Source organism: Dendrobates tinctorius, unplaced genomic scaffold, assembly GCF_039654945.1.
Source record: "Dendrobates tinctorius isolate UK_male_01 unplaced genomic scaffold, ASM3965494v1 ptg000312l, whole genome shotgun sequence".
In the NCBI taxonomy this organism is placed as follows: Eukaryota; Metazoa; Chordata; class Amphibia; order Anura; family Dendrobatidae; genus Dendrobates; species Dendrobates tinctorius.
Window position 1 is genome coordinate 6194052 of NW_027361979.1, and position 24518 is coordinate 6218569.

Sequence of the window (24518 nt, forward strand, 5' to 3'; positions counted from 1 at the left end):
GCTCCTGCCCATAGCATTATGTTTGGAATTATGAGTTAAGCTTTATACTGCTGGCTTGCAACCATAGTGAAAGTTGTGGCTTTGTTGTTGCTGCTCACTAGACAACACGAATAGTGGAGTTTCGTACCCCAAACTTAAATAAAAGCCACTAGTTGGATCCACAAAACCTATTAAGTGGCACACATCTGTTGGCATTTGGACATATCTTGGACTTTCTATGTGTCACAAAATTTCACTATAGTTGAGTGAAAATTGTTGCCATGTTGCAATTGACCATGAAAAAATAAATAAAAAAAAATTGGATTTTTTTTGTGTAAAGTGCTTATGTGCCAAAACTAGTATTTTTTCCCACCAGAATTTTGCTACAAAGCCCTTGATAATTTATTCCCTAAGTTTCCAATGTACTAAAGGAGAGCGATCCTGAAAAGCTGCTGATTGCTTGTAAGAACATTCCTCATAATCTTGCCCCCCATCTTTTTTTTGTGTTATCATTATAAGGCTGGAACCTACATTTTTGACAAAATGTGTCCCACATACACTACTCACAAAAGTTTAGGGATGTTTGTCTTTCTGGTGAAAATTACGGATGGTCTTAAAAAGCATTGCTAACCTTTTCAGGTGCCAGGTCCCCTGTGCCCTCTAATCCAGCAGCTTTCAGCTATATGTGATTAATCTCCCAAGGACGTGATAACATGGAGAGAGGGCTGACTAGTCTGGGAAACTAACATCCCATGGAATAGTCAAAGCCCTCATTAGCATAGGAAAAGCGGAGGTTACAAATGCTTTTTTTAAACCATTTATTTAACTGAATTATGTTACACAGGGATGCTGCTGGATTGGAGGGCATGAGGGACCTGACAGTTTCCCTTTAATGAGACCGTCTTTCCAAACGTTTGAATGCACACGTCAGTGTTCAATGTTTCAGGACTTTTTGCACAACTTTTGGCTCTCTAACAAGGAGCGTAATGCAAAATTCACAACAGGTGTTTGATCCATGAATGAAGTATAGGAGTAGCCCCAGCACACTAATAACATGAAAGTAGAGTCTTTGCAACGACAGTCTTTTTTGTTGTGATTTTATTTTTTGTGGAAAAAGGTGCTGTTACAATCCAACGTTTCAGCTCTACATCTCGAGCTTTCATCAGGGATATGACTACAGAATATACAATAAAAGAACAAAAATCAGTGTATAGACTTTATAAAACAAAAAACCTGGTGATAAGTGATTTATATTGTGGGGACAGTGTCATGCATCCTTTGTGAAGGTATGTATGGACCTATAGTGATGTGAGGCCAGTGAGTGTGTATTGTGGTGTGATACGGTGTACGTGTGAGAGGTTGGGCAGAGGAATTGGGTGAAGGTGTAAATGGGACAGTGTAGGAGATGAACGGCATGAGTGTGTGGGTTGTGTTGAGAAGGGGCATTAGGGGACAGTGAAGTGGAGTGAGGGTGAGGTCATCTAAAGAGGCTGTGTGTAAGGGGTGCTCTTGGAAATATTAAGGCATAAGGTGTAAATACCTTGGTTTTGGGGTGTGTGTATAGGTGGTATAGGTTTGCCTTTGTAGTCCAGCTAGGGCGAGGTCATCACTGTCAGGGGTAGTCCTGCTGGTCTGGACTCATTTGAAGTCACAGACGTCACGGGAGAGAATGTAGGGTTGTTGTAATAGCACAGGTAGAGTACCTGTAGGTATAGAGAAAAGGTAGACTTAGCACTTGGAGACCTGGAAGGACAGTGTGCCTAGGTGGGGTACTGTATAATGGTACCGCACCTGTGTCAGAGTACTAATAACAAGTGCTTAGTCAATGGCATGAGCGTGATGCATTTTACCTTCGGCTAGAAGAATAAATGAGAAGGAGACCTCAGGTGTGTATCGCTGGAGCGGTACCTATAGTGACCACTGAGAGAAGGTATAGGTTAAGGAATAGCAAGGTATGTTGAAAGAAAGAATATAAAAGAAAGTTTTAGGGGTCACATACCGATGTGTAGGGTCAGCACGTGACTCTCGTCCTAAGGACAAATAAGCAGGTCAATAAGCTGAAATGGAGAGAGGAAACCCAGTCTGTAAAGACTGTAGGGCACCATTACCTTATGTCCTAAGTCTAGTCAGGTGTAGAGGAGGCCGGGAGTGCATATGGCTCAGTGCAGTGGTGTTATATACTGTCTTGCACTTCCTGGATGGGTGGGGAGGGGCGTCGCCATCTTGGTGAGGTCAAAGATGTCAGAATGAATGTACTGAGCTTGTGCGGGGCGGGGATAGGAAATGAGCATGTTTTGACCTTCCAGGAAGTGATGTTGGCAGTCGCCATCTTGGTGAGGTCAAAGATGTCAGAATGAATGTACTGAGCATGTGCGAGACGGGAATAGGAATTGAGCAGGAAGTGAAGTTGGCTAAGGAGGGGTGTAAAGAAGTGTCACATGCATGTTGAAATCCAGAGACAACGTGCTGACCCTACACGAACCTATACCACCTATACACACACCTCAAAACCAAGGACCAAGGTATTTACACCTTATGCCTTAATATTTCCAAGAGCACCCCTTACACACAGCCTCTTTAGATGACCTCACTCCCACTCCACTTCACTGTCCCCTAATGCCCCTTCTCAACACAACCCACACACTCATGCCGTTCATCTCCTACACTGTCCCATTTACACCTTCACCCAATTCCTCTGCCCAACCTCTCACACGTACACCGTATCACACCACAATACACACTCATTGGCCTCACATCACTATAGGTCCATACATACCTTCACAAAGGATGCATGACACTGTCCCCACAATATAAATCACTTATCACCAGGTTTTTTGTTTTTTAAAGTTTATACACTGATTTTTGTTCTTTTATTGTATATTCTGTAGTCATATCCCTGATGAAAGCTCGAGATGTAGAGCTGAAACGTTGGATTGTAACACCACCTTTTTCCACAAAAAATAAAATCACAACAAAAAAGACTGTCGTTGCAAAGACTCTACTTTCATGTTATTGTGTGCCGGGGCTTCTCCTATACTTTAGCTTTGTTTTTTTTCCCCAGAGCACCTAAGTTGGGGTTTGAGCCTGTCATATCTACTTTATATTTGATCCATGAATGGGCTAATTACTTTCAGGTTTTAATTAGAATGGGCATTAAACAGTCCTCAACATATTGCTGTTGACATTTGACATCACAAGACCAAGACGACACCGGACAATTGATCAGCAGTACCTTGCCATTGTGAGGCCTCAAGCAGGCTGTTCTCAGACGGAAGTGGCCACTGAGATTAGAGTGTCATCAGCAGGTTGCAACAGAGACAGGAAGAGTCGCAGAGAAGTGAACGTTCTTTGGCCACATCCCACAGCGGTAACCACTTCATTGTGAACAGTGCCCTTCGGAACTGGATGATGAATGCCATACAACTCCATGCACATTTAGGTTGTGTGCCCACGTAAGCATTTTTGACGCTTCAAAAACGCATAGAAGAAGCATCTCATTCATTTTAAATGAATTCCGCTCTTTTTGTGCACATTGATGTGTTTTTTTCCACGCAAAAAAAGCTTAGCGATAAAAAAAAAAAAAAAAAACACAGCATGCTCGTTAATCTTGCGGAAAAGTCTGCGTTTTTGCTATTTTCTATGAGTCAGAAAATGCACGGTAAAAAAGCATAAAAAACGTGCAGTTTTTTTCGCAAAAACGTGCAAAAACAATCGGCAATAAAGCGCGCGTTTTCTGGGAAGGAGTCCGGTTTTGAAGCAGAAATTTTCTGCATACGTGGGCACATAGCCTTAAGGAAGGTGAGAGGCACCCAAGTGTCACATCATACCATACGAAATCATTTACATCAGTGTGGTCTGTGTGCTAGACGACCTGCAAGGGTACCTGACGACACCACCAGACACAGGCATCATCGTCTTGCAAGGGCCAGGGACGAGACATCGGTGGGCCTCAGTGCTGTTCACTTATATAAATTGATTCATGCTGAGAAGAAATAATGGCCATCAACGATGTTCATGAGGTCAAGGAGAGTGCTATGCATCAACCATTGTTATCACCAGACAAGCTTTTGATGGTGGTGGTAGTGGTGTTAAGCCCCCGTCACACTAAGCGACTTACCAGCGATCCCGACACCGATATCAAGGTTTCAGGATCGCTAGTAAGTCGCTATGTAATCGCTGGTGAGCTGTCACACAGACAGCTTCACCAGCGATCAGCACAGCGATGCCGAGCGCCCGGCATCGCTGGCCATCCCTGTAAAAAATAGAATCAAAATAAAAAATATAGTTATTCTCACCTTCCGACGTCCCGTTCAGCCATCCTGCCTCTCTCCACGCTCCGGTCCCAGTGATCCTTTGCGAGAATGACCGCGAGATGTCACGGTCTCAAGGGATAACAAAGTCTCGCGGTCATTAGTGCAAAGGATCACTGGGACCAAAGCGTGGAGAGTGGCAGGATGGCTGAACGGGACGTCGGAAGGTGAGAATAACTATATTTTTCATTTTATTATTTCTTACACCTGATTGCTGGTCTCCCGCCTGTCACACACAGCGATGCGTGCTGGCCAGCGGGAGACCAGCGACCAAAGAAATGTCCAGAGGTTTCTTCCAGCGATCAGCGATACCGGCAGGGGGTCCGCTCGCTGATCGCTGTCACACACAGCGATCTCGCTGGTGAGATCGCTGTTACGTCACAAAAGTTGTGACTCAGCAGCGATCTCGCTACCGAGATCGCTTAGTGTGACGGGGCCTTTACAGTATGGGAAAGTGTGTCTATTAAGAACAAACCTGCCTTACACTTCGTGAATATTACAATGACAAGCACCTACTACTTGTATAACGTCATTAAACCAGTTATTGTGCCTCTTCATGAACAACACTGGCCTAATTTAATCTTCATGATCGACAATTCTCCAACTCATCAAAGTCGCATCATTACGGAACGACAGCTGGAGACTGCGGTACCTCAAATTGAGTGGTTGCACTTTCTCCAGACCTAAATCCCATAATAATCCTATGGGATTAGCTGAGTCACTGTGTAGAGGGTTGTAACTCTATACTCCAGAACCTCAATGACCTGGGGGCTGCCCTTCAAGAATCATGGGATGCTATGCCTCAGCAACAGTAACTACACTAGTGAACAGCATGAGGTGTCGTTGTCGAGCTGCAATTTATACTTAAGTCCACATGACAAGTTGAGTCATTGACTTTTTTTGGGGGGTATACCCACCACTGTACTTGGCTTTTATTTCGGTAAGATGTTCGAGATAAGGAAATCACAATTGCATACTTCTATGTAAATGCCCTACTTTCATGATAAAATAGCACTGTAGCATGAACTTTTTAAGTTTTTTATAAATTTCACCTGAAAGCTGAATATCCATAACTTTGTGAGTAGTGTATACATATGGTGTACTTTTTAGGGCACAAGATTTCTGTGCTCCAACAGGTCCTAATGGATGACTTCTTAATTTAAACAGAATACTTTCTACAATTGATGTTGCCCTATCAAGGTTTTTTTCTTCTGTGCCACCCAAATCCAAAGTTACCCCCCCCCCCCCAGAAATAAAGATGCAATTTTCCCCTTCAACCAGCTGGGCATATATTTTATTGGACTTCCTTCTGGGCGTTTGCATTTTCTCCTTTGACACTGGCCAGTCAAAACACAGCCATGCAGACAGTCCTGTCCTGTTTTATAAACCCAGCTGGTAAAAGGGAAAACTTGCATCTTTATTTCTGAGAGGTACATGACTTAGAATCAAGGAGGCTCAGCTATCTGTAAGACTCCCAGGAGGAAATAAGCTTTATTTCTCTTGGCATTATCCAGCTTTTGGTCATAAATGTGTGGCCAGCTTGGCTTCCGTCACCATTTGGTGCACAGTAAGCTGCGGCTGTAACTACACCTTGACACTGACTGAGCCGGCTGTCGGAGCCGCGCCCCGGCGCTGACTGAGCCGGCTGTCGGAGCCGCGCCCCGGCGCTGACTGAGCCGGCTGTCGGAGCCGCGCCCCGGCGCTGACTGAGCCGGCTGTCGGAGCCGCGCCCCGGCGCTGACTGAGCCGGCTGTCGGAGCCGCGGCCCGGCGCTGACTGAGCCGGCTGTCGGAGCCGCGGCCCGGCGCTGACTGAGCCGGCTGTCGGAGGCAAGCTTAGCTTATATTGAGCAGTGACTAAAGCCACGCCAGCCGTGCCTCTGACTGAAAGCCAGAGGAATAAGGGTAATTTCCTACCGGTGCACAGCTTTAGAATGCTATTAACTTGCAGGTTAAAAGCACTTTTTGATACGACAGGTTTTCTTTAAAAAACTTTTCACACAGCCCTGCAGTTCCTACATTGTTGAGCTGCATATAAACTTGGGGCTTTCAGGTGGGGTTCCATTGGGCGTCACTTGTTTGGTGATTAGCTGTTGAAAAGCCATCTGCATCAATGTGTTACACTTTTTTGCATTTTGTTAATTTATAAAAATAAAGTGAATGAACTAAACCGATATCTAAATTAATACAGTACATATTTTGGTGTGACCCTTTTTGTCTTCAACACTCTATCCATTGTTCTAGGTACACTTGCACAGTTTTTGAAGGAACTCTGCTGAGAGGTTGTTCCAAACATGATATTTTGTTGCTGTAGCACAAATCCTTTTGTTTCTTCATGCAATCTAAACATTTGATGATGAAATTGGGGCTTTTTGGGGGACAAATCGTCACTTCAAGGACTCTGTAAATTATCTTCCGCTTACAGAAAATAATCTTAAAGGGAATCTGTCACCTATTTTTTTTGACTATCAGCTGCCGGCACCGCCATCAGGGGCTTAACTACAGCATTCACATACAGCATTCTGTAGCTAAGACCCCGATATAACCTGAAAGAGAAGAAAAACAAGTTATATTATGCTCGCCCAGGGGCGGTCTGGGTCCGGTTTTGGTCCGATGGGTGTTACGGTCTGGTCCGGCGCCTCCCGTCTTCATTTGTTTCCCGTCGTGGCTCCTGCGCAGGTGCACTGCTCTGCCCTGTTGGGGCAGAGAAGTGCGCCGGAGCCGCGACAGGAATTATAATGAATGAAAAAAATATATATGTGTGTGTATGTGTATATATATATATATATATATATATATATATATGTGTGTGTGTATATATATATATATATATATGTGTATATGTGTGTGTGTGTGTATAGCCCCGCCCGCCCACTCTGCATAGCCATATTCTTTATAATATCCCATATCAACCCGTCAGCCAGAGCCACCGGACTACTACCACTAATATCCCACATCATTCCGTCAGAGCCACTGGACTACTACCCCTAATATCTCACATCATCCCGTCAGCCAGAGCCATCGGGCTACTACCCCCAATATCCCACATCATACTGTCAGCCTAGGGTCAGAACCAGAGCGCTGAGTAGAACGGTCCTAACTTCCGTACCGGGGATCCCTTTAAGAGAGGCCTGGTATCAGAACCAGAGCGCTGAGTGGATTTGCCCTGACTTCCATACCAATGATCCCTTTAATAGAAGCCTGGGGTGAGAATCAGAGCGCTGAGGGACTTACCCTAACTTCCATACCAGAGATCCCTTTAAGAGAGGCCTGAGGTCAGTACCAAAGCTCAGAGTGGATTTGCCCTCACTGCCATACCGGGAATCCCTTTAAGAGGGGCCTGGGGTCAGAACCAGAGCGCTGAGTGGAATTGCCCTAACTTCCATACCAGGGATCCCTTTAAGAGAGCCTGGGGTCAGAACCAAAGCACTGGATGGATTTACCCTGACTTCGATACCAATGATCCCTTTAATAGAGGCCTTGGGTCAGTACCAGAGCATTTGAAGGCAATTGCCCTGACTGCCATACTGGGGGATCTCTTTTTTAAGAGAGGTCTGGGGTCAGAACCAAAGAGCTGGATGGATTTGCCCTGACTTCCAAACCAATGATCTCTTTAAGAGGGAAGATGTGCCTACGGGATGGAGGCTGTGTGGTGGGGATATGGGCACGGGATTTCTGTCATGTGCTCTCTGCTCCTTTCTGGGGGGCAGACAATGGCTGGGAGCTTATGTTCCCAGGGATGCTAGATTTTTCCCACCCATTCACTGTCTGCTGAGGTGTTGTCGTGGAGTAAGAAAACTTGCTCATAGCAACCAATCACAGCTCAGCTTCTTTTAAACAGCTCTGGTGAAATGAAAGATGCTTATTGATTGGTTGCAAGGAAAACTTGCTCATAGCAACCAATCACAGCTCAGCTTCTTTTAAACAGCTCTGGTGAAATGAAAGATGCTTTGTGATTGGTTGGTGATACACACATGCACGCATGCATACATTCAGTTTTATATATAGAGAATATATATGGTATTTTTTTCTTTAAATTTACATAGGTTGAAAAAATACCTCGGTCCATCAAGTTCTCCCTTTCTCCACCTTCCATCCCTTGTAATAATCTAGTGAACTGAATCTTTGAACTGACTCAAACTTCTGAATACTATTTTTAACATGTGGAGCCCAAAACTGGCTCCCATATTCTATATGTGATCTCTCAAATCATTTATAAAGGGGTAATAACTAGAGTTGAGCGATACCGTCCGATACTTCAAAATATCGGATCGGAATGGATCGGCCGAACTTTAAAAAAAAGTATCGGTATCGCTGATGCCGATACCGGAAGTCCCATTCAAGTCTATGAGACTTCCGGTATCGGAATTGGAAAAACCCTTTCCTGCCCTTGTACAGCCTCTCGGGGGTCTGTACGGGCCTTCCGGGGGTCTCTGCCGGCCTGCCGGGGGGCTGTGCGGACTGCCCGGGGTCTGTACCGGCCTGCCGGGGGGCTGTGCCGGCCTGCCGGGGGGCTGTGCACCCTGTGGGGGTCTGTACCGGCCTGCCGGGGGGCTGTGCCGGCCTGCCGGGGGGCTGCGCTGATGTCCGGGGGTCCGTGCAGGCATCGTCCGATGGGACTACAAGTCCCATCGGGCGATGCCTGCTACCATGACAGTGATTGACACATTAGCCAATGATGGGACAGTAGTAGTCCCATCATCCGGCTAATGTGTTAAATGTAAAAAAAAAAAAAAAATACTACATGCATGCTACATACATACTGCATGCTACATACATAGTACATACATACTACATATATACTACATGCATGCTACATACATACTACATGCATGCTACATACATACTACATATATACTACATGCATGCTACATACATACTACATATATACTACATGCATGCTACATACATGCTACATATACTACATACATACTACATGCATGCTACATACATACTACATGCTACATACATACTACATACATGCTACATACTACATACATGCTACATACATACTACATGCATGCTACATACATACTACATATACTACATGCATGCTACATACATACTACATGCTACATATATACTACATGCATGCTACATATATACTACATGCTACATATATACTACATGCATGCTACATATATACTACATGCTACATACATGCTACATACATACTACATACATACTACATGCATGCTACTTACAATACATTCATACAATACATACATAGACATACAGTACATATAACATAGAGTAACATACTTACCAATACTTGTCACATTGTTCCCCGAAGCCATTGTCTTTTACGGAATAAATATTAACATAACAAACCACAAAAATACTCACCCATGATCCGAAGAAGTCCACGAGTGTGTCCCACGACGCAATTTTTGTAGAGAACTGCAGCATCAGCTGATGCTGCCGCTCTCTACGGGCTGCAGGAATCCAATGACGGAAGGTAGGTATCCTTCCGCACTGTATTCCTCCGCCACTTAAAAAAAAAAAAAAAAAGTCCCTAGTCTCACTTTATGGTAAAAGCTGTGTGGGAAAAAAAGTCCCTAGTCTCACTTTATGGTAAAAGCTGTGTGGGAAAAAAAGTCCCTAGTCTCACTTTACCATAAAGTGAGACTAGGGACTTTTTTTTTTTAAGTGGTGGAGGAATACAGTGCGGAAGGATACCTACCTTCCGTCATTGGATTCCTGCAGCCCGTAGAGAGCGGCAGCATCAGCTGATGCTGCAGTTCTCTACCCAAGATCGTCGTGGGACACACTCGTGGACTGCTTCGGATCATGGGTGAGTATTTTTGTGGTTTGTTATGTTAATATTTATTCCGTAAAAGACAATGGCTTCGGGGAACAATGTGACAAGTATTGGTAAGTATGTTACTCTGTTATATGTACTGTATGTCTATGTATGTATTGTATGAATGTATTGTATGTAGCATGCATGTAGTATGTATGTAGCATGTATGTAGTATGTATGTAGCATGTAGTATGTATGTAGCATGTATGTAGCATGCATGTAGTATGTATGTAGCATTTAGTATATGTAGCATGCATGTAGTATATATTTAGTATGTATGTAGTATGCATGTAGCATGTAGTATGTATGTAGCATGCATGTAGTATATATGTGGTATGTATGTATCATGTAGTATGTATGTGGTATGTATGTAGTATGTGGTATGTATGTAGTATGTGGTATGTATGTAGTATGTGGTATGTATGTAGCATGTGGTATGTATGTAGCATGTAGTATGTATGTGGCATGCATGTAGCATGTAGTATGTGGCATGCATGTAGCATGTAGTATGTGGCATGCATGTAGTATGTATGTAGCATGCATGTAGTATGTGGCATGCATGTAGTATGTATGTGGCATGCATGTAGTATGTATGTGGCATGCATGTAGTATGTATGTGGCATGCATGTAGTATGTATGTGGCATGCATGTAGTATGTATGTGGCATGCATGTAGTATGTATGTAGCATGCATGTAGTATGTATGTAGCATGCATGTAGTATGTATGTAGCATGCATGTAGTATGTATGTAGCATGCATGTAGTATGTATGTAGCATGCATGTAGTATGTATGTAGCATGCATGTAGTATGTATGTAGCATGCATGTAGTATGTATGTAGCATGCATGTAGTATGTATGTAGCATGCATGTAGTATGTATGTAGCATGCATGTAGTATGTATGTAGCATGCATGTAGTATGTATGTAGCATGCATGTAGTATGTATGTAGCATGCATGTAGTATGTATGTAGCATGCATGTAGTATGTATGTAGCATGCATGTAGTATGTATGTAGCATGCATGTAGTATGTATGTATGTATGTAGCATGCATGTAGTATGTATGTATGTAGCATGCATGTAGTATGCATGCATGTAGCATGCATGTAGTATGCATGCATGTAGCATGCATGTAGTATGCATGCATGTAGTATGCATGTATGTAGCATGCATGTAGTATGCATGTATGTAGCATGCATGTAGTATGCATGTATGTAGCATGCATGTAGTATGCATGTATGTAGCATGCATGTAGTATGCATGTATGTAGCATGCATGTAGTATGCATGTATGTAGCATGCATGTAGTATGCATGCATGTAGCATGCATGTAGTATGCATGCATGTAGCATGCATGTAGTATGCATGTATGTAGCATGCATGTAGTATGCATGTATGTAGCATGCATGTAGTATGCATGTATGTAGCATGCATGTATGTAGCATGCATGTAGTATGCATGTATGTAGCATGCATGTAGTATGCATGTATGTAGCATGCATGTAGTATGCATGTATGTAGCATGCATGTAGTATGCATGTATGTAGCATGCATGCATGTAGCATGCATGTAGTATGCATGTATGTAGCATGCATGCATGTAGCATGCATGTAGCATGCATGCATGTAGCATGCATGTAGTATGCATGCATGTAGCATGCATGTAGTATGCATGCATGTAGCATGCATGTAGTATGCATGCATGTAGCATGCATGTAGCATGCATGTAGCATGCATGTAGCATGCATGCATGTAGCATGCATGTAGCATGCATGCATGTAGCATGCATGTAGCATGCATGCATGTAGCATGCATGTAGCATGCATGCATGTAGCATGCATGCATGTAGCATGCATGTAGCATGCATGTAGCATGCATGTAGCATGCATGCATGTAGCATGCATGTAGTATGCATGCATGTAGCATGCATGTAGTATGCATGCATGTAGCATGCATGTATGTAGCATGTAGCATGCATGTATGTAGCATGCATGTAGCATGCATGTATGTAGCATGCATGTAGCATGCATGTAGCATGCATGTATGTAGCATGCATGTAGCATGCATGTATGTAGCATGCATGTAGCATGCATGTATGTAGCATGCATGTAGCATGCATGTATGTAGCATGCATGTAGCATGCATGTAGCATGCATGTATGTAGCATGCATGTAGCATGCATGTATGTAGCATGCATGTAGCATGCATGTATGTAGCATGCATGTAGCATGCATGTAGCATGCATGTATGTAGCATGCATGTATGTAGCATGCATGTAGCATGCATGTATGTAGCATGCATGTAGCATGCATGTATGTAGCATGCATGTAGCATGCATGTATGTAGCATGCATGTAGCATGCATGTATGTAGCATGCATGTAGCATGCATGTATGTAGCATGCATGTAGCATGCATGTATGTAGCATGCATGTAGCATGCATGTATGTAGCATGCATGTAGTATGTAGTATGTATGTAGCATGCATGTAGCATGTAGTATGTATGTAGCATGCATGTAGTATGTATGTAGCATGTAGTATGTATGTAGCATGTAGTATGTATGTAGCATGTAGTATGTATGTAGCATGCTGTATGTATGTAGCATGCAGTATGTATGTAGCATGCAGTATGTATGTAGCATGCAGTATGTATGTAGCATGCAGTATGTATGTAGCATGTAGTATGTATGTAGCATGCATGTAGTATGTATGTAGCATGCATGTAGTATGTATGTAGCATGCATGTGGTATGTATGTAGCATGTAGTATGTATGTAGCATGCATGTAGTATGTAGCATGCATGTAGTATATATGTGGTATGTATGTAGCATGCATGTAGTATATATGTGGTATGTATGTAGCATGCATGTAGTATGTGTGTAGCATGTAGTATGCATGTAGTATGTATGTAGCATGCATGTAGTATGTATGTAGCATGCATGTAGTATGTATGTAGTATGTATGTAGCATGCATGCATGTAGCATGCATGTAGCATGCATGCATGTAGCATGCATGTAGCATGCATGCATGTAGCATGCATGCATGTAGCATGCATGTAGCATGCATGCATGTAGCATGCATGTAGCATGCATGCATGTAGCATGCATGTAGTATGCATGCATGTAGCATGCATGTAGTATGCATGCATGTAGCATGCATGTATGTAGCATGTAGCATGCATGTATGTAGCATGCATGTAGCATGCATGTATGTAGCATGCATGTAGCATGCATGTAGCATGCATGTATGTAGCATGCATGTAGCATGCATGTATGTAGCATGCATGTAGCATGCATGTATGTAGCATGCATGTAGCATGCATGTAGCATGCATGTATGTAGCATGCATGTAGCATGCATGTATGTAGCATGCATGTAGCATGCATGTATGTAGCATGCATGTAGCATGCATGTAGCATGCATGTATGTAGCATGCATGTATGTAGCATGCATGTAGCATGCATGTATGTAGCATGCATGTAGCATGCATGTATGTAGCATGCATGTAGCATGCATGTATGTAGCATGCATGTAGCATGCATGTATGTAGCATGCATGTAGCATGCATGTATGTAGCATGCATGTAGCATGCATGTATGTAGCATGCATGTAGCATGCATGTATGTAGCATGCATGTAGCATGCATGTATGTAGCATGCATGTAGTATGTAGTATGTATGTAGCATGCATGTAGCATGTAGTATGTATGTAGCATGCATGTAGTATGTATGTAGCATGTAGTATGTATGTAGCATGTAGTATGTATGTAGCATGTAGTATGTATGTAGCATGCTGTATGTATGTAGCATGCAGTATGTATGTAGCATGCAGTATGTATGTAGCATGCAGTATGTATGTAGCATGCAGTATGTATGTAGCATGTAGTATGTATGTAGCATGCATGTAGTATGTATGTAGCATGCATGTAGTATGTATGTAGCATGCATGTGGTATGTATGTAGCATGTAGTATGTATGTAGCATGCATGTAGTATGTAGCATGCATGTAGTATATATGTGGTATGTATGTAGCATGCATGTAGTATATATGTGGTATGTATGTAGCATGCATGTAGTATGTGTGTAGCATGTAGTATGCATGTAGTATGTATGTAGCATGCATGTAGTATGTATGTAGCATGCATGTAGTATGTATGTAGTATGTATGTAGCATGCATGCATGTAGTATGTATGTAGCATGCATGTAGTATGTATGTAGCATGCATGTAGTATGTATGTAGCATGCATGTAGTATGTATGTAGCATGCATGTAGTATGTATGTAGCATGCATGTAGCATGCATGTAGTATGTATGTAGTATGTATGTAGCATGTAGTATGTATGTAGCATGCATGTAGTATGTAGCTAGTATGTATGTAGCATGCATGTAGTATGTAGCTAGTATGTATGTAGCATGCATGTAGTATGTAGCATGCATGTAGTATGTAGCATGCATGTAGTATATATGTGGTATGTATGTAGCATGCATGTAGTATGTATGTAGTATTTTTTTTTTTTTAACATTTAACACATTAGCCGGATGATGGGACTACTACTGTCCCATCATTGGCTAATGTGTCAATCACTGTCATGGTAGCAGGCATCGCCCGATGGGACTTGTATTCCCATCGGACGATGCCTGCACAGAGCCCCGGACATCAGCACAGCCCCCCGGCAGGCCGGCACAGCCCCCCGGCAGGCCGGTACAGACCCCCACAGGGTGCACAGCCCCCCGGCAGGCCGGTACAGCCCCCCGGCAGGCCGGTACAGACCCCGGGCAGTAAACACAGCCCCCCGGCAGGCCGGCACAGCCCCCCGGCAGGCCGCTACAGACCCCCCGGAAAGCCCGAAATGACGGCGCATCATGATGCGCACACACCGCGCATCATGATGACGTCATTTCGGCTGTCAATCAACTTTGAACTTCCGATGCCGATGCCCGATATTGAAAAAATATCGGATGTCGGTATCGGAATTCCGATACAGCAAGTATCGGCCGATACCCGATACTTGCGGTATCGGAATGCTCAACTCTAGTAATAACACGTTGGAATCACTGTATTTTATCTTTTTTTTTTTTTTTTTTTTTTCTTTCTTTTTTTTTCTTTATGCACCCTGAAATCTTGCTTGCTTTTGTGGGTGCTACTTGACATTGAATATTGCTTGTCTTGACTAACTGCAGACATTTGTTTTATTTGTCTATATTTTTACTTTTTCAGTCGATATCTGGTCTGTTGGCTGTATAATGGCTGAGCTTCTGACAGGTCGAACCCTATTCCCAGGAACAGATCGTATCCTTTTAAGCAATATTAAGAAATATGTAAAACGTTCTAACAATATTTTCCTCTGCAATCTTCTCCATCCCTCTAAATCTGTTTTTATTTTTGCAATAAGTTGTCCTTACTGGTAGAAAGAAGTTAAATTGTTTTGTGGATTGTTTGAAAAGGTAATTTTTTTTCATTTTTGCCATTAATATTGAATACTCATAGCATTATACAAAAAGGGTAATCTTTATATAATGGAAAGTTATAGGAAATGAATATTATATTTTTGTTTGAAATCCCGATCTACACATTTGCTTTGTATATTTCATGAGTAAACTTCTTGTTCTATCACATTCAGTGCTTGAGTAAGTGATGCATGTACCATATAATTGCTGGGACCCTAGCAATCGAATGAATACAGGTCCTACGTCCTCCCTTTTCTCCTTGCATAACTTTGGTAAGTAGAGTTTACATTACTTTACAAAAGTCATTTTATAACTTAACATAATTCATTATGAAAAATAAATATTTATGTAAACATATATATATTTTTTTTTATGTGAAGACTCTGAGTTCTTGGCTATTTTCTATATATTCCCTGACCAGACACATTTATTTATTTTATTTTTGTAATTTTAATTAAGATATATTAGATATATGAGGCATAGATAAATGTACCGTATGTATTTTGCTTATATTGGGGAGCAACGTACAGAAACCTAAGACTTCTATTATTCACTTATTTTTTTTATGGCTACAAAGGACTACTATAAAACTTATTCAATTGTGTTTCCTCTCTAGTGATTTTTTTAATATATTGGGTGAGGCCACAAGAGTTGATTCAGAAAGGCGATATATATTTAGTTTTTTCTTTTTTACTTTTTTTTTTTTTCCACTTACCGGTAATTCGCACACAAAAAAAAAGCGTAACAATATTGTCATTACATTCTTAATTTCTGATTTCCTTTTCAACTCTGGCTGGTTTATTATCCTCAGTTACAGGGAATATTCAGTCTCCTGGCTGCATAGCAGAGCTGATTGGTTCTTCTATGACCAAGCTTCGGTTCTCTGCCTATGCCCATCAATAAAACAGTCGCTGGTTTTGGAAGAAGAGCTTACAGGGCTTTCTATGCTGTAATATACAGGGCTTGTTCAGCCTTGTGAATGCAGCGATCAGGAAGGTAGAGATGATAGTGTACCATCTATGCCTTCTCTGTGGAGTTTTTTGTGAATGGAAACGTCTATCTTTACTGGTTCAGTAGGTGATTAGAATGCACAAATATACACCCAACAACTCTGTTGGTTGGTTCCACCCCAACCACTGGAAAAGATGCATTCTGAACATACTCTCATAGTAGATGGGAGATTGGAATGGCAGACTGAGAGCTCTACGTGGCATAATATTACCGCAAAAGTGCAGGTACAGACTTTGCTGGAGCGGTATCAGTGGTGAGTACATGGTGTTTTTAGTTTTCAAAGGAAAATACTTAATTTAAGAGGTTTGTTCCAGGTAGTTAACAAACCTTTTAAGTGTTTGCTCTTCTCACCAGCTTTACATCTCTTGCAGCCACAGAGCTGAATCAGTTTTAGCTTGGTGTCTGAAGGAGGTTATACCCCCCTACTCTCACAGGGCTTCTCTGTTTTTATTATTTTAGCTTTGATTTGTCTTTCTTCACTTCTATTTATTTCAAACAACTCTTCCACACTAGCCAGAGTGTCTCCCGACATTACTGCCAGTTTTCCTACCATTCCATCAAACTCTCCTGATCAAAGGAAAGCAAAGGGGATGACCCTGCGTACATCGTTGGAGCTGACAAGAAAAGGTTGAAGATGGGGTGGGTAAATAGAATTATGCAAGTATGGCACCCAGGAAACAACTCACCACCTCTATTTCTTCACCATTATCACCTAAACCTTACCTGAATTAAATGTTCTGTTACCTGCACTGTTGCCTACATCTCAAGTCCACCCCAGCTCATGGTCTTTCTGGTTTCCCCCTACAACACCACACCACTGCTCAATCACCCCATTGATGGTTTCCTACAAAAAATGTCTTTAGCTACAGTGCCCTCCTCCAGTACACCAAGACCCGGTGCCTGACGCGATTGATCATGCCACTTTCAAAATCCATACTTAAATCTGATGGGGGTGTCAGATCTTCCACTAAATGGGCTTGTCTGTGCGCAACTCTGTTTTAGCGAGTGCCCATAGGCTACCAATGCTCCCTCACCAAGACCTCCTGCTCGGAAACATAGCTCAGATATACTTTACTAAGGGAGCCTTCTTTTATAGTACAGGTTCTGCAATCTTGTATGTTTGTACAGCCCATAATCAAGCCCTGTCTATATATGACAGGGGAGGATTATTGAGTTGGGTTTTCTACGGTGTACCAATGGCATATGTCAGAGACTTCTCCCTGTGCTCCCCACTCTAGTTTTCCCAAGGCTACCTATGTTACAATAACCAGCCGTTTTACCCCCCTTCAATAGTCAGACAAATTTACAGCAGGTGAAAATATGTTTTTAAAGGTACTATTGATATATTATCACCAGATTTAGGTAACAACCCTTCCAATCCATATGTGTTGCAAAACAAAGTGAATTTATTTACTATGGAACATTCCAGAGATCAACAGCTAGTAGACATTTCAGTCCGCATTGGCCTTCATCCGATAGATGCTGTGTAGCTGAGGTGGATTGAGTGTAGTGAAATGCTCCATGGTGGCAGAACCGCGCCAACCTGACTGTGTATGTGGTTTACTGAGCACAATCTCACTTTAAGTTACGGTATGTACCTTGTACAAAAGCCTTTGTTGGTGATGACCGCTTCAAGACGCTTTCTGCATGGAGCAATTAGTCTAATGCATTGCTCAGGTTTGTCTAAATATTGTTGAGCGAACTTCAAACACGCTTGAACATGCTTTTTGTTCAGCAATGGACTCTTGCGTAGTAAGTGTACATATAGGCCATGGAGGTTGAGTGCATTGCTATTGTTTTCTTTGAAACAATTGTACCTGCTTATTCCAGGTCATTCTGTAACTCCCCACGTGATTGTTGGGTCTTCGACAACTCGTCTGATAATTCTTTTCACTCTACTGTCTGAAATCTTGCGGGGAACACCTATTTGTGGACAGTTTATGGTGAAATGATGTTCTATCCACCTACAGTTTATTGCCCCAACAGTGCTCACTGCAACCTTCAGTAGTTTCAAAATTGAATCAATGCCATCAGTGTGTGTTGCAACAATAGGATTGCAAAGGTCTTGAGATAGCTCACTGGTTTTAGCCATCATGAGATGTTTCTTGTGTGGCATCTTGATAATGAGATGCCTTTTTATAGTCCATCAGTTGAACCAGCTGATATTATTTTTCATTAAGTGGCAGCATTGCTTTCTAATTACTGATTTCAGATGGTGTCTTGACTTTCCATGTCTATTTGCACTTCTTTCTTTGTGTCCAATACTTTTTTCCCCTGCGTCATTTCTCATTAATACACACAATTTATGGGCATCTATGATTTTGTGTTTTTGTTTTGCCTCTGTGGATTGGATTGGTTACTACTGGAATCTAGTGAGAATTTTATGTTAATAGCACTTTTAGAAATATACAGTACTTATTAAGAAAATTTGGTGACCTGTTCAATATTTCATCTGCTGTATATGCGATATCCAGCTCTATTTGTTCTGGTTTACACTGTATATTTTCTACTCACCAAAGTAATATAGAATATGTATGTCTGCCCTCTAAGGGCTTATTCAGATGTTCATGCAAATCAATCTGAGATCAGAGGACATTGCACGGTCTGGCCATAGTTCTCCTAATCTGAGCGTGACAGTCTCATAGAAACACATAAAGCTGTCATGCTCGGGTCCGCAGCCCTGCCTCCAGTCTGTGCATTAGCAGGCTGTGCTTGGACTGATTTGCATGTCTGCAGGAGCCCTTAGGCAGGGAATCTGTATATCCGAACATATCTAATATTTTCATTTTTACTTGGTGACTGTGACTGTTGTACGGTAACCATTTTCTGTCCATTTTGCCACAGAAAATACTGCCAAATAAGCTGTCACCAATTGCATCTCAAATTCTGAAGTTTGCTACCATAATGTGTGAATAATTAGAGGCTGAATCCAATGTGCCATTGTAATCTCTCTGAACTCCCTTTCACTTTCCTGCAGTAAGAATGAATGTGCTCGAGCTCCAAACCTTAAACCAACAGTACAGAATTCCTAGATGACTCGTTAGCATATGAAGCGCAAGGTGCATTTGCAGGACCACTGCAGGGAAGTGACAGTAAAGGCCCCGTTACACACATCAATGTCCCAGCGATCCCACCAACGATCCGACGTGGATGGGATCTCTGGGACATAGCTGATCGCTGGTGAGCTGTCACATAGACAGACTCACCAGCGATCAGGACCGGCAAGCAAGCTGGTATCCAATGTAAACAGCGGGTATCTAAGAGCCGCGAGGCTCTTAGATACCCGATGTTTACCCTGGAAACCAGCGTCTCCTCAAGATAAATAAGTCTATGAACAGGATGCAGTGATTCCGCATGGTTCAATGAACACATGTGGAATCACCGCATGTATTAAAGGGGGGCAGCGCTTTGGGCGGAGCTGCGTCCTCTCCGCAGAGTTTCCTGAACGTGGAAACATAGCCCTACAGTTCTTCAGCTCTCAATCTATTCCAAACTGGCAACAGTATCAGTTATTATTAAAGTGATTAACCATATCTGTATATTTTCCTTTTCTGGACAATTGAAAACCACTGTTAACACTTCTTTTGCTGCCAAGGATATGTAGACTTGTGATGCAGTAAGCAGTTGCCATTTTTTTTATCTTCATCAACCAGGTCAGTATATGTTAACTCTTGCGAGCTGTAAATCTAGAATGCCTGCTAAATGAGCTTCTGCTGCTTCTTAATGTGAAAGTAATGTCTGTCGCTTTCTAGTTGGTGACTTTTCTTTGCCTTAAAGAGGACCTATCACCAGGGCAAAAGTGGCCAGTTTCTGCTATTATTTTATTTTTGCTTTTTATGGTCTTTACAATGGGGTGTGGCTCATAGGGTAATTCAGAGCAGCATCAAGGCCCACCCCCAGTTAATTCTATGGACCATGCCGCCTTGTAAAGATAATAAAAATTAGCACCAGATAAAATTGTCCAAATCTCTGACCGTATGGTGGATTTTAAAAACGAAAAACAGTGTATGGAGATGAACAGCAGAAAAAAAAAACAAGAGCACAAACTAGATCTTTTATTTTTTTAAATTTTTTTTTAAATATTTTTATTAAAATTTTTATAAAACTGGTATGTAGAGAGGGAGGGGAGAACGAGGAGGGGGAAGGAAAAGGATAAATGTAAAGGTCATAAAAAAGAGAACCTTTGTAACAAAGCATACATCAATAAGTATACAATATAGTAATACCAATAAGCGATACAAAATGCTGAACCTTTGAGAAGGAGAGGCAAGAGGGCAGTCTAATCCAACCATGTAAGGAGGTATATGAGAAAAATTTAAATTTAAACTCTTCTAAATTTACTGTTCCAAACCTTCCATTTTTTACTGTGGGCTGGAATAGTATTATTAATAACTGCAAACCTCCATTCAATAGCATTATGTTGGTAGATGTCTGAGAATTTAGGAGGATCGGGTTTCTTCCAAAAGTAAGCCAAATTATTTTTAACTACTAGGAGGATATGAATAACTACCCGTCTCACCGATGGGTGCAATTGATCCATATCCAAGGAAAGCAATGCTTTTTGAGGAGTCAAAGTAAAGTTTCCAGTGAGGGATTCAGTGTGACGCGAAACCTGGAGCCAGAGACATTTAAGCTTCGGGCAACACCAAAACATGTGGTAAAGATTCCCCGGTTGACCACAACCTCCAACAGAGGGGGGAATGGTCCTTGTTAATGTGAGAGTCTAATAGGCGTGAGATTCCACCTGGTAAGTAGTTTAAAATAAGACTCCTGAAGAGTCATTGATATGTTAGAGTTACACATTTTTGATGGCGATGTCCCATTGCTCAATCAGAATAACAATCCCAAGGTCGGATTCCCATCTCCTTAAATATATACTCTTACAAGAGAGATCCTCTCTATTGAAAAAAAAACACATTCCTCAGGCTCCAGGTATGTTTATTATTTAAGCTGCACAGCAGTGAAGACACAATTTCATAATTAAATGCTTTGCCTAAAAAGGATTTTTTGGAGGGGACACTATATTTGGCTTTTAATTCGCTGAATGTGAGAAAAGTAGACCCATCGTGTATGTTTTTTATTTTTTTAATACCCAAATTATTCCAGATTTCTGAGAGAGGGAAGTCAAAAATGAAAGCCTCTACACGAAGCGGAAACCTCAAAGCCTGTTCAACTTTGTTAAATTTTTATATGGTTTGATCAGTGATCTCCATGCAGAAATGATGGGACTGAAAATAGGGTGAGAAGATACCTTTTGAGGCTCTTGAAACAAGAAATAGAAAAGCAATTCTTTTAGAGAGCCAAATTTACTTATGTCTCTTTCCAGGTAGAACCAAGCTGGGAATTTTTGTGTGCTGTTGAGCCAATACCAGCTCTGCTTAATTAATAAGGCAGAGTAGTATGCATGTAAGTTAGGCCTGTTTCACACTTCCGTTTTTGTGTCCGCCAAACGGATCCGTTTCCGTTTTTTTGACGGAAACTGATGCAAACGGATCCGTTTTAAAAAAAACGGATCCGTTTTTTTGACGGATCCGTGGTAACCACTAATGGAAGTCTATGGGACAAAAAAAACGGATCCTGCAAAAAAATGGCGGATCCGTTTTTTTACGGAAACCAACGGATTTTGACGGATTTGAAAAAACGGAAGTGTGAAACAGGCCTTAGGCATGCGCGTATCTCCTCTGCTGTTATGTTTATATAGAGTTTCTGACGACACTCTAGGCCTCCTATCATTCCACACAAATGATTTTAAACTGGATCTTTTGACCTAGTGACAAGTCCTCTTTAAGCCAGTGAATGAATGGTAAATTTTGCTCTTTTCCTTTGGATTTTTGTTTTCCGTTTCTTTTGTGTTAGTATCTTATCCCTGTTTACATTTCACATCCTTTTTCCACCCATAGAATGTGCAGAGGGCATCTGTATATTTTGGTGGTGTGATCTGTGGCTGCTGCCTCACATATTGCACATTTTCCTTCATAATCCACATGTAGATATTGATCAGCTGAAGCTCATTTTGAGGTTGATTGGAACCCCTGAGTCAGAGCTCCTGCAGAAAATTTCCTCGGAGGCTGTGAGTGTGTTTAATATGTCACAATGGATAATCCTGCAACCTGAGTGACAGTACTCAAGTGTTGATGTTAATTTGACATTCAAACTTTACTAATCAATTGTATCAATGTTCTAAAATTAAAGAGATTTCAGATTCATTACTGCCCATAAATTTTGCACAGTTAAACATTTTTTTTCAGCATTTTCACATTTTTTAGTTTAACAAAAGGCATTGCATGGTTCTTATACCCATGAAATTAAAGCAAGCTCTAATGCCAAACTTTATTGTGGGTTGTAGTGACATAATTACAGTAATCAAATGGGCAAATGAAGCCATGTTCCCACATGGTGTAACTGCTGTGGGGTTTTTTTATGCATAAAATGCGCTTTTATCAGTTCAAGCAAAGTAGAGGTGATTTCAAGGAAATGCATATGCTCACTGTCATTTGAAAACCCTGTAAAACATTTTTTTCCCCCATGGGACTCTGAGGAGCCTGAAAAATTAATGTAACTTTGCAAATATTGCACATGGTTTCCCTCCCTGAGAATTTGCAATAAAGCCAGGTGTAAGTCCCTGGCTTCTTCAGTGCTTAGCCACACGCCCAAGAAGGCAGCCATGACACCAGGCTTACAGCCAACAATCAAAACTATATTTACATTGTTTTTGGTGAGTAAATTTGGAGTTCCTTTTCGGCAGTCTCGGTCCACATCACTGTTGCCTCCTTGGTATGTATAGCGCGCCAATGGTGCTTCATTGCGCCTTCGCTGGGAGGGAGATCATTGCATATGCGCCATATTTGATAAGATCCAGCAGTGATGTTGCCCTTATAAATCATGTCATACACGTAGGGGGCATGCATGCATGATTAAAGGGAGGATTAGGCCAGTTCAATCAGTGCTTCCCCTCCCGATTTTCTATTCAGCAATTGCTACGCTTGTTAGAATGCAGGGAGAAATTGCTATTAGTGATGAGTGAGCATACTCGTTACTCAAGATTTCCCGAGCATGCTCCGGTGATCTTCGAGTTTTTGGATGTGCTCGGCGATTTTAGTTTCTGTTGCCGTAGCTGCATTATTTGCGGCTTTTAGCCAGCCTGAATACATGTGGGGGATTGCCTGTTTGTTAGCAGCCGCAGATCATGCAGCTAGGGCGACAGAAACTAAATCTCCGAGCACGCCAAAATACAATGACATCCGAGCATGCTCAGAAATCTCACGTAACGAGCATACTCACTCATCACTAATTGCTATACATAGATGGTAACAGTTCACGGGGCTAGAGCAACTAGGTTTCCCTCCAAGTACAAAATCCAAGTGTTTCACCACTGAAAAAAACACAAAAAAACAAACTTCAAATCGAAGAAATGCAATAAACAAAGCAGATTGGTGTTGCATTTATTGTTTTTACACCTATGGAAAAATAGTAGCAGAAAAAAATGCAGCAATATCTCATGTGGGAACTAGGCCTTAAGGGTAGGTTTCCATTTTTCAGGGTTTTTAATGCAGTATTTAAAGCCAAAGCCAGTTATGGAAGACGCCTGTAAAGACAAGACTGAGACTTCTCTATGAAACCGCTTAGTTCTGGATTGAAAAACTGTCTGTAAAAACCTGAACTTGTGAACACACTTAATATCGAGAACAGTTTATTGTAAGGGCATTACGCTCATGTTCTCCTCCATTCATTGAAATGCATCAAACCATTCCTGCATGCCCACAAGTTCTGCCTCATCCAATAAGACGTGAAGACACAAAGGGAAATTTTCATTGCCGCTAATCACTTTGTGAATAATTTAATAAATATATTTTTAATTATTATAAAAAGAATCCGGCGGTATAACATATACTATGTTTTTAATTTAGTTCAGATTTCTTAAACCTGAGCATGTCCGATGCTGAGCATGCTTTCTGGGTTTTTTGGCTAAGTAA

At 41.7% G+C, this 24518-nt stretch overlaps 1 protein-coding gene across 2 annotated transcripts in view; it reads left to right on the plus strand.

The window, feature by feature from the left end:
• The window catches only part of LOC141073705 (mitogen-activated protein kinase 14), a 120985-nt gene that overhangs the window by 65674 nt on the left and 30793 nt on the right, over window positions 1-24518 (plus strand). Inside the window, exons 8-9 of one of the 2 annotated variants that reach the window (XM_073561063.1) lie at window positions 15305-15376; window positions 22536-22615. In XM_073561063.1, coding sequence (XP_073417164.1) covers window positions 15305-15376; window positions 22536-22615 — 152 coding nt within the window. The remainder of the gene's footprint in view (window positions 1-15304; window positions 15377-22535; window positions 22616-24518) is intronic. The other variant, XM_073561064.1, reaches the window with a different exon arrangement.